The sequence below is a fragment of the Poeciliopsis prolifica genome, unplaced genomic scaffold, assembly GCF_027474105.1.
Source record: "Poeciliopsis prolifica strain line A6 unplaced genomic scaffold, Auburn_PproV2 SCAFFOLD061, whole genome shotgun sequence".
Classification (NCBI taxonomy): Eukaryota; Metazoa; Chordata; class Actinopteri; order Cyprinodontiformes; family Poeciliidae; genus Poeciliopsis; species Poeciliopsis prolifica.
This window is the reverse complement of record NW_026562436.1, coordinates 1,023,981-1,035,517: the sequence shown is the minus strand read 5'-3', so window position 1 is coordinate 1,035,517 and position 11,537 is coordinate 1,023,981. Positions and strand designations below refer to the sequence as shown.

At 39.8% G+C, this 11,537-nt stretch overlaps 2 protein-coding genes across 2 annotated transcripts; both read right to left on the bottom strand.

Annotated features, from left to right (window-relative positions):
- Window positions 1–4,682: 4,682 nt before the first annotated feature.
- On the bottom strand, window positions 4,683–7,423 carry LOC129379732 (cytochrome c oxidase subunit 5B, mitochondrial). The gene is made up of 4 exons (XM_055060557.1): window positions 7,244–7,423; window positions 6,674–6,744; window positions 5,251–5,350; window positions 4,683–5,145 (listed from the first exon to the last, which is right to left on the bottom strand). The coding sequence occupies exons 1-4, from the start codon at window positions 7,338–7,340 to the stop codon at window positions 5,033–5,035; spliced, it is 381 nt and encodes a 126-aa protein (XP_054916532.1). The 5' UTR covers window positions 7,341–7,423; the 3' UTR covers window positions 4,683–5,032.
- Window positions 7,424–8,685: 1,262 nt separating this feature from the next.
- On the bottom strand, window positions 8,686–10,761 carry LOC129379733 (cytochrome c oxidase subunit 5B, mitochondrial-like). Its single transcript, XM_055060558.1, has 4 exons — window positions 10,632–10,761; window positions 9,673–9,743; window positions 9,223–9,322; window positions 8,686–9,138 (listed from the first exon to the last, which is right to left on the bottom strand). The coding sequence occupies exons 1-4, from the start codon at window positions 10,726–10,728 to the stop codon at window positions 9,026–9,028; spliced, it is 381 nt and encodes a 126-aa protein (XP_054916533.1). The 5' UTR covers window positions 10,729–10,761; the 3' UTR covers window positions 8,686–9,025.
- Between the last annotated feature and the right edge of the window lie 776 nt (window positions 10,762–11,537).

Sequence of the window (11,537 nt, the reverse complement as noted above, 5' to 3'; positions counted from 1 at the left end):
CATTCATCTTCTTCTTCATCTTGAAAAAAGTCTCATCATCATCATCATGTATGTTGATTCCGAGCAGCTCAGAAGACGAGGACTTGTCAGAAGATCAACGCGTCACGATGAGGAGGAGATAAGACGACAGCTGACTTTATAGAGATATTCAAAGATAGTCACTGTAGCTCAGGGCTGCACCCTGAACAGAGCCATTGTTTTTCATTGGGTGACAAAAAATGTTGCAACGTGAAAAGGAGTCAAAAGAAACACAAAAATCAGTCAGCAGGTTAAAATGAACTTAAACACGACACGTCATGACACTACATCAAGACCAAAGTCAGTATAGAACTAAATATCTAGCACACACAAAATGAGGACTAATACAACTAGCAGGCAAAACTGCAACAAACCTGGAGAAGACTTTTCAGATCAGAAGTGTTTTTTGAAGAACATCAGGTCAGCTGGTTGTGCTCCTGTACTCTGTGTCAGAGGATCTGCTGTTCTGCTGATTACGCCTGGTTTTGAACAAAACAACTTTTTCCTTAAGTGTTTTCAGTCAGTTTTTCCATCTCACACATTGACTCCTTAAAACCAGTTGATTAAAAACTACAGTCACTGTTTTACTGACGGTGATGCATTTGACAGAAAAAAGGTGGGATTGTCTACAAACCGACTAACAACCAGGACCAGGACAACTGGTGTGTTATTTGGTGATCAAATCTAAGCATGTAAAAAAAATCACATGTGGGGAACCTCAGAGTCCTGTTCTTGGTTCACTCTGCTTTTCTTGAACCATTGGCTGAAATTATGGAACACATTTTATGATATATGCTGATGGAATGCAATTTTATATTTGTGCCATCACTGGCCGAAGTCATTCTCTAGAATGACTTCGGACATTTAGAAGAAGCTCCAAAACCAGGACCGTCCTGCTTTCTGGATCAGTGGGGTTCGCTTTAGTCACAGACCCACAATACTGACAAAACAAAACTCCACTGAAATGCAGATATCACTGAGAGGAACAACGTGGTCAGTATCACATTTTGAGACTTCTAACAAATCCTATTCATACAGAGTTGGGTGTCGAGGCATAACTGTCTGCATGGATGGTAATCATATTCAACTATGTGCCACTAAATAAAGTAACAACATTTTTTAGGCCAAAATAATGAGCTGATAACACACGGTGAAATTTGATTCTCTCACTATTCTGGCACTTCAAAAATAATTTTAATAATCCTAACTGACAAAACAGACAAAGGTTAAGTCTGATTTAAAATCACACTGTCATTTTTCACATGGTATGCAAATATCTCATTTCAAATGATGCACAGCAGAACTTGGTTCTTTACAATCTTGGAGTTAGCTTAATTATAATCCATTATTCAGCAAACATAGTTTGCTCCACAGTTTTGTTCACTTCTAAAATGTAAAAGTGAACAAAAAGGCGGGTTTTTTTTCTAAAAAATAAAAATAAAATGAAGAAACAATTTGTCTTGACCAAATAGATCAAGTGACAAGAATTCAAAAATTGACAGTGACAAGGGAAATTTACGTTAAAAGCCTCAAACATCATCCAGAGACGCTTGTGGTGACTGTGGGACTGAGCCCTGCTCATGAGTGCAGATGTTTGGCTGTAAGTGCTGCTCCTCTCAGCAGCGTGGCTGCAGCTGTCCAAGCCTGGAAGACAACAACCTCCAGATTCACCAGGCAATTTATGAGATGATTAAACCGACACTCTCTGCTTCCCTTTCAGGAGCCAGCGTAATTAAATTGATATCAACAACACCCAGTGGCAAAAAGCTACGGCTGCAGCAGCATCCATGGTTTCAGACAGACCTCCACACACATCGTCTTTAAACCCTCCTGTTGTCTTCGGGTCATTTTGACCCGAAGACAACAGGAGGTTATTCTTATTTTTTTCGTCAAGTTCACATTTGAATTGCTCCAGCAGAAAATTCCATCTGAGTTGTGAACACTGTAGGTCTGATTCAGGACTGTTAGATTTCAAGTTGCTGTATGCAGTTGCAATTAAAAAAATGTTTTATAAGGGCTTGTCCTCGGGTCTGTTCAACCCGAGGGCAACAGGAGGGGGGGGAAATTTGAAAAGATATCAGTTTTACGGAGATCAGTGATGCCATTCCATACTGTTTGCCTGTCCAGCTGTAATTTCCTTAGTCTTCCGGTCAGTCTGACCTGAGGCCTGGGTTTGGTTATCTTTATTTCTTTTGTAAAGTTCACATTTGAATTGCTTGAGCCTAAACTTCCCCCTGAGTTGTGCACACCGTAGTTCTGATGCAGGACTGTTAGATTAAAGTTTCTGTATGAAGCTGCAATTGAAAAACATATTTTTTAAGGGCTTGTCCTCGGTCGACATGAGCCAAGGACAACAGGAGGGTTTTAAGCCAGTCCTCCTGGAACACTGGAGGAACTTAACTCTGAGTGGCAGGAAGTACCAAATATAGATGAACGTCAGACAAGCTTTTAGTGTAAAACCAATTCTCCCGTCCACTTCAGCACGATGTGTGACTTTGTGTTGGTCTATCAGCTAACCTCATTCAGCCCCAAAATATTGAAGTTTATCCTTGTGATGTGATAAAATGTGGAAAAATTCAATTGGTGTTTACAGTTTTCAAAACATTATGAATTTCAGAAATGAGCTGAAATGGAGCAATTTATGGACAGACAAAAAGATTAAAACAACATATTAGAATTGTAAATATGGAATTGTGTCCATATTGTTTTCCAGTGTTATTATTAGGGAAGTCGTTGTTCAGCTCAAATGGGTTACACTCACAAATACCAGCTAAAACTTTAATGTGTAATAAAGAAGTCTCAGTCCAGCCACGAAGCCCACTCTTGTTTTTGGGTGTTTTTGGTGCCTGGCTTCCCCTCAGTGTCTCATTAACCATTGTTGACTTCTAAATCTGCTGCAGCCTGTTTCCTCCCACCTAATGATATTGTGCAGCTGTCTCTGCGTCTCGTGGTGCTGCTCTTTGGTCTCTGTCTTTTTCTGCAGCGCTCTCCTTTGATGTGGCAGGTATTCAGACACTTCCAGTTAACTTGGATCCACGCTGTGCGCAGTGAGGGAGCGCGCCAGCTGAGCTATTGTAGCTCCACTTCTCCAAAGATAATTCATGTCATGTTTCACAGAATAACAGAAGCAATCGAAAGCTTCGGTTTGAAATTCTAAACAATTTGTCTGACAATGTGCAGGTTAGCGACAACCACTCGACAGATTTACACCAAACTTGGCACAGATGTTTAAGACCACACACTGAGTCCATATCTTTAATATGATTATGAAGTGGGCATGGCTTATATGCTGCCCCACATTTGACCTTTGATCTCAGTGAACTCAAATGTTAATGTAGCAGTTACACCAGCTGCTGATCGAATCACAGCCTGGTGAGCATCACAGCAGGACAAAATGAAATTAGCGGTGCTAGTGTTGACATCAGATCTTAACAGCTAACAGGATGACTCACCAGTGGGCATGAAATATAATGCAATAGGCAATTCAGATGTATAGGTTTTGAGTTGAACAACAGACAGGGTTAGGGTAAGTTAAGTGTATGACCTACCCTGCCATGGTGAGCAGAAGCACTGAAAACCAAACAATCCATGATGATTATAAAGATTTTCTATAATAAAAATTTCTTTCAGATTTGAAGCACTGAGTTAAATTCAAAGGTTATTTAAAGTTTGAAAGAGAAACTGTCTAAACTTTCCACAGTCATGTGAACAAAGGCAAAAAGTTTTGGTAGACAGCGCCATCTGCTGGTAGACTGAAAAACACCACAAACACGCCGCAAGTGAAATATTCAGTGATTTGATTAAAATGACATGTTCAGTTCATTTGACCAATCCAAAAAAAATTACCTGCAAGAATAATAGAACTGCAGATTATGGATCACAAAGAGGCATAATCTTTATAGTCCATAAAGATTATGGACCTTAAAGAATATGTTCCATTATATTCAATTGAAGGTCTGTATGACCAACTTACAATTTTTAGGACATTTACATGAGAAAATGACCTCCATGGTCATAATCAACAAAAGAGTTTAAGGGAATCTCCTGTCATCAGCTGCCTTTGGAATTACAGCTGACTTGAGTCTTCCTCCTCAGATTGCTTCAACTCAATAATTAGAGCACATTTTACTCCTGCCTGGGTCTAAGCATCAGGCAGTAGTATGTAGACTATCACTTTAGTCCAGGTTAAACGTTTTGTAGTTTTAATGAGAACCTAGTTGATTCAGAACTTTAGTTCCCATCAGTCACTGGTTTCATTCAGAATCAACAAAATCCAGAGGAAACTGCATCAATATCTAGTTTATCCACATGACAAGTCAAAAAAGAAGCTGATCATCTAGCTACTTCCTGTTTATTTCTTTGTGGTTTGCACCAGTAGTAACATCCAGTTGTTTTGACTTATGATGCAAACAAAAAATTTTCCATCGCAGTTTTGCAAAATAAACCAACTTATCCCAGAGCCAAAACTTTTTAACATGGCAATTTTGGTGCAAAATTGCCATGTTATAATTCAAGTTTTATTTTCAAAATGTCAAATTAGCAATTTTATGGTCATTGGAAACGCAACTATTGTCTTCAATCTGATTTAAAAAGAAGAAACAAATCTGAGCAGATCTCAAACTGGAGCAAACACACACACACACACACACACACACACACACAAATATAAGTTCAGCACTTTATTGGCTCAACAATAGGAGTGGTCTGAATGGAACATCATACAGTACAGTAAATGTAACATGAAGCTGAAGGTCCCAAAACACATCTGAGCTGTTTGGAAATGTAACGTGTGAAGCCAAAGCTGAGGTTAAAAGGTAGATCAAGTGCTAAAACAGACAAGATAAACGACATTGGACCAGGAAATACACTGAGCCCAAACAACAAAACGACAGCGTCTTCAAGCACAATGAAAACCTAAAACACTCTTGAGTTTTCTTGGTCTGGAGATAAGATGAACATTTCAAAGAGAAGCCAAATTTGTACTGTAAATACATTTACTAAAAACTGTTTTAAACTAGTGGGGGAGTTGATGGGGCACCAGTTTGTAATGGGCACCACAGGAGGGGCAGCGCTGGGGCTCGCCCTCATGAAGCCAGAACCAGATGATGGAGGTGTTGTCTTCCTCACCTGCACAGAGATAATAAAAACATGAGGCACAAGTCTGGAAGCTGAGGCTCCTGAACAGCTTCTGTCATGTTAGAAATGTATTTGAATTCTGTTATCGTGACTTACAGATGCAGCCCACGACCCTCTTGTTCGTGATGGAGGGAACCAGGTGAGGGTCCGACTTGGAGCCAGCATAGCTCTTTGGCTTCAACATGCTGTAAGGATCCTGCAAGGAGAAGAGGAAGATGATGATGAAGGTGGGTCTAATGGTCTCATCAGGAGTTCAGTCTCAGCTGGGTTCAGGGTTCTGAAAACATGACATCATCAAATAGAGGGTTTTCTTAGAAATGGATGATGTAATTAAGATAAGAGCAAGTAGCGTCATGGAAACAACGAGCTACGCACTGAGAAATCAGCTGGCAGCTGGAATCTGAGGCTAGATAATAAATCTAATAATAAATTACAACGGAGAGCCGATCCATGCACTGGATGTGGAACTCTGATCCAGAATCTCTCAGCATTGATTGATTGATTTTCAGTCACTCTCATGGTGAGTGGCATCACCTAACTCACTCTTTGGTGACCTAGCAACAACCTGTTGCATCACTTGCACAGCAGCAGTTTCAAGTTTCATCACAGAGCCTCATGACCGTTGAAAATTAAAGACCAACAGGAAGTGACATCACCAGTTTGGCTGTGTTTCAGACATTTAAAATAAAAAAGCTAATCAATAATTATCAGTCCTGACTGATATGAAATACTTGTATCGTGATAAATTTTCCACCGTATTGCTCAGTATGACTAGAATCAGAACATTTTCAGCTTGAACAGCCCTGGTGGAGCGTTGCAGCTCTGTGCTGAACGGGGAAAAGTTTGAACACAAGAACCAAACATAAAAAGGGAAGTTACTCTGATACAGCTACTGTTCTCTCAGTCATGGTGTGATACTGGTTATGATCCTAGCATATAATTAATAATCACTCACACGAACATTTCTATATTCTTTGCACGAAATGTTGAATAAACATTCATGTTGTTTCCACATATCTCCAATGTCCGCTGGACTTCGAGTTGCGCTGTGTCAGCTGTTTGGACGCACAGAGGTGAATCCGCGCCGTCACATTCAACAGGATGCGTTTTCGCTTCCAGTCGGGGAAAACGTCTGATTTAGATCGGAGCGGCCATGACGATCTACCGTAACACAACACTACAAGCTGATCAGTTACGATTACAAAATCGTAACTGATCATCTTAGAACGGCCAACGTTCTAAGATTTATTTTGTTTATCAGTTCCATTGTTAAGTGTTCTTTAGAAAATAAAGTGCATCTAACTTTGGCAGGCAATTGCATGCATTGTTACGTAATCCCCATTAAATCAGTGTAAAGAGGTCTTCAAACAATATTATCCTTTATCACAATCATTTTTAAGACAATCGCTCAGCAAACCTGAAAACTAAGCAGCTAGGATATATATCTATCTCTTAAAGCAATTATTTTACAGAATATAGTTTCATCCAAGTGTAAAGCATAGCTGTAATGTGATGTTACCTTTCCCTCCTTCATGGCCTTCATGATGACCTTCTCCAGCCCAGTGGCCTGCTCCTCATCAGTGGGAATGCCTGGGAGCAGCAACATGACAAAGGAGGAAACTCAGGATGTACCACAGAACCTCTCACGCATAATTTCACAGAACTATGAATGAACTACAAGAAACTATGAGTCAAATCCAAACAGTTATGTTCATAACAGCGATAAAAACGCCCTCGATAAGAAACCCAGCTCCCGTTTGGATCATGAAGGTGAAGCAGATGACTAACGGAACCACCGAACCTCCTCATCTATCTGAACCCAGTTTGACCTCTTTGCTGTCACTAATGCTAACCAGCAGGTTAGCCCCTAGCTTTATTGAAGAACATCTGGATATTCAAAACCAGCTGAACACACAAAATAAACAGAAAATGAACTTATTACAACCTAAGAGATTCAGCGGGGTTTTACTACAAGAACTGAACGTGTCCTGGCAGAACTTGGAAGAGAAAACGTTCCGCGGACAGACGGACTAGCCTAGCTTAACACTTCAGTCTGTTATGTGAATGGTTGTGTCCGTGTCGGCCTCACCTCCAGCCGCCATGCTGCGGCTCAGAGCCGGAGCCCGGACAGCCCGGCCGGTGGTCACGGCTCTCAGCCCGGAGCGGAGCAGTAACCTTGCAGCCATTTCTCCTTCAACGTACGGTTGTCACCCAGCAAAGACCAATGGACTTCTTCCTCTGAAGAAGCTGTTCTTCTACTTTATTTTTTTATTCGCGCCCCCTGCTGGTCTGGTCCATCAAAGTACTTCCAGGGCTCTTCATAATCTCATTCTCCACCTTCTTATATTCTGTTTTCAGTTTGTGTTATGTAACAAAAAACATGTTTTATTTTTAATCAGGATTTTCTCCTTATCCACTTCTGTTCTTTAAAATCAGAAGTCCATTCTTTTTCTATTCCCTTTGCTTTTCCCTTCATTATCTCATTTATGCTGCTTATCAAAACATAATACACTTTCATTGTCTCCTCAACTATCACATTTATTATTATGATAAATAAATTATATTATGTCATAAATTAAGATTTACTTAAGTAGGTATAACCTACTCAGTCTGCCATCATTAGATCTTCCCTTCTGTTTATTTCTCCATAGTTCCTTGTTAGATTTTTCTTTTTTTTACAATCGCCTTCCTTTCTTATTTTCATTCCATCTTTTTTGTATTTCTATTTCTTTTCCTTTAATTATTGATTTACCCTCTCTTGAATCTACACTATTTTCTTCTCTTGCAACAAGTTTTTTGGGTGTTTCACTTTGAATAATCTGGCAGAACTGTCTATTCTGCCCCTGAATAAATTGTATTTCTGAAAGATCTTCTGTTATGTCTTGTATCTTGTAAGTTTTCCAGGTCTGCCTTTGAATTTATGCAGTTTCACCCTATCTACTGTAACTTACTCCACCCACTAATGATTATCTCTGTTGTAAATGCAGATAATTGATTATTGTTTCAGCGTACATCATTCAAAATCTAGAATTATAGAATTTGTATGTCTACATCCTATCCATCAATATATTTTTTAAGTTGATTATATAGGCTACCTTAAACAAGTTAAAAACTCCTCCAACGCAATGGAATTAAAACAATTATCCAAGAAACGGGTTACTGCCAGAACCTGACATCTTGTTCTCTTGCTCTTTGTCAGGAGAACTTAGTGGGATGAAAGCTGCACTGAGTGAAGCTTTGTGGAAAACCAGAACAGGTCTCACATCTTGAAGCAAAATCCAAAACCCAGCTTCTCCTTCTTGTTGACAAATGTGTTGGTTGACAATACGACTTTGAATCTATTTTATTATAACAGCTTGAGAGTAAAATCTGATTGTAGAATGTTTAAGGAATTTTCTAATATGCACATATTTACACCTGGCTTAACAGTGCAACTTTCAATTCTTCCTGTCATGTCTTTGCATGTGTACCATTAACTGTAACATATTGATCAGATTAGACATGTAATGAATAGTGCCAAAGAGACATGCATAGGAGTTCTTAATGTTTATTGGTTGAGTAACATTAAAGTGGACCCATTTTGATAGCGTACAGTACATAATCCAGAGTAAACTGCCTGAGTCTTCCAAACATATTATATCTGTGTGGAAATGTAACATGTAAAGCAAAGACTGATGAGGTCAGCAGGTAGATCAAGTAGAATAGCAGAACAAGACGAGTGGACCAGGAAGTACGCCAAGCTGGAAACACCCTGCAGGGCGTGGATAATCTCACTCTTCTTGTTCTGATGGAGGACTGAATATTTCAACAACAACAAAAAAAGCTAAAAAAGGGTACAGAGGAGAATCTGTACAGGTTACAGGGCCGGAGGCTAGTGGGGGAGATGATGGGGCACCAGTTTGTAATGGGCACCACAGGAGGGGCAGCGCTGGGGCTCGCCCTCATGAAGCCAGAACCAGATAATGGAGGTGTTGTCTTCCTCACCTGCACAGAGGATGAAGGCAAACATTGTTATTATGAGTGTATGTGTAATCATTCTCCACAGCGAGCTGCTACAGGAGGACTTACAGATGCAGCCCACAATCCTCTTGTTAGTGATGGAGGGAACCAGGTGAGGGTCCGACTTGGAGCCAGCATAGCTCTTTGGCTTCAACATGCTGTAAGGATCCTGCAAGGAGAAGAGGAAGATGCTAAGTATGTGAAGATGTAAAAGAAATTGTTTTTGTTCATGTTTTATCAATCATAACCCCTGCTACAAATGTATACACCTGACTCTACACATGCAGAACCCCACAGAATATTTTTTTAATTTGTCAGGTTTTTTTATGTCACGTTTCTCAACAAGCTCAACAGGGTCTTCTTTCCCAGCTAATTCTGCCAAGCCTGTTCCCTCGGCTGTGGTTTCGCTGGATTGGAGTCTCGTTCATCCATTCATGCGCATCATCTAGGTATCTGGCTACCTTCAGAGAGTCATAGTTTTCTATGTCATGTTTCTGCACTGCTGATTATAGCACTCACTGTTCCCTCCTTCATGGCCTTCATGATGGCCTTCTCCAGTCCCGTGGCCTGCTCCTCATCAGTGGGAATGCCTGGTGGAGCAGCAAATTATTCACTTATGTATCTCAGGCAGCATTCATTTTAGTGACATACAGTGATGGTGACAATAATGACATCATACAACCGTTTTTTTTAACTAAGTTGTTCTGCAAATGTAATGCTACACTTTAATTACTTTGATTCAAGTAAAAATCAAGAATTCTTTCAAGTCAGAGATCTTGAAACAACAAATTGTGTTTCTGTGTTCAACCTAAATGACATTTATTTAAAATCACTGAGATCAAAACCTCTTTCAGAAGAGAGACCTGGGCAAGAAAGGAGGCAGCACACATTCCCATAGATAACAAAAAACAGACATTAGAAATATATAAATGCCAACAGTTACACAATGAAGGGCAGTCATAAGAATTTAAGATTTAAAACAACTGATACTGTTGACAGTGTATTTATTGCCAGGTTTGTAAAACATTGCAAAAAGCATTCAGTGAAACAAGTTGACCATTTTAGTCGTCACAATTCTCATCATCATCTGTTCTCTCAAATACATATCACAATATGTTCTGAAAATATAGCTGCAATATGTTGAGCACCAGTCATCAGCTGTTTGCTCTATATTCAATGTGACGTCTCTCATGAAACCAAAATATTATTTGAAAATCTACTTCATGTTTTTCAAAACTAGCCGAAATAAACACAAGCTCATACTTGTTCTGATGATTAAACGCTGCGGCTTTTTAGAACAGGAAGCAAACTAGATGGAACGATATGAAGAGAAATGGACAGTTTCCTGTAGCTCGGGTCTATGAAGGAGCAAACAGAAAGCGGTCCGCCGACAAGAATTTCATTTGTTCTAACAACGGCTAATTTCTCATTTCAGCGGCTCTTCTCTGTGTTCCTGTCGACCAAAGTCCCGTCCTCACCTCCAGCAGACATGCAGCGCCTCAGAGCCGGGGCCCGGGCAGCCCGGCAGCTCGACGCGGATCTGAACGCGGTGCGGAGCAGTAACCTTGACGCCATGTTTCCCTGTTGCCTCTTCTTCGTGGTTTTGTTTGGGCGGGCTGACTGACTCAAAGGCGCACTGCTGCCACCTTCTGTTTGTTTTTATACTAGTCGGTCTGTGTGAGCTGAGAGCGTTTTTCAAGAGGGGCCCGCGGCCGCCAGGATCTTCACAATGTTGAAGATAAGAGGAAAAAATGCACAACTAAAAATACTGACTTCGTTTTTTCTTTAGAAATAAACTTTTAATTATGTTTTTATCATAAAAGCTACTCTGTTTTTTAATCAATATTATAAGCTATAATATAATAATTTATTGAAATGTTATTTGCCACACTCATCTTTCTGACTGACTGCTAGTCAAAAAGCATAGCTAGCAAGTGTGAAATAGACACGTTTCTCAGAAGAAAAAGACAGAAGAAACCGTCCAGCAGTCCTTCACTGAAAGACTGCTGAAAAAAACCCTACAAACTCACAGGAAACTAAAAGCAGCATGTTAAAAATAATGTGATGTTGAACAGTGAATAAAAGTGTGAAAAAGATCATTCTAAAAGTTTATGTTTGTTTTCATATTTTGTGGCATTGTCTGTGTTTTCACAAAGGGGGTCCAAGGCCAAGCATAAATGCTGTTTGGTGGGTGGTGGACGTCTCTTACTTGGAATATGAAAACTATTTTGTTCATGATAAAATCAGTGAGAGGCATCAAGTTGCTTTCAAGACAAATGTAGCTAAAACTAATTTTTCATAAAAAAAAAATAAATTCATGTTTAGCATGCAAAGGACAAATTAAATATCTTTTCTTTTTTCCTCATTTAGCGAAAATAACATGT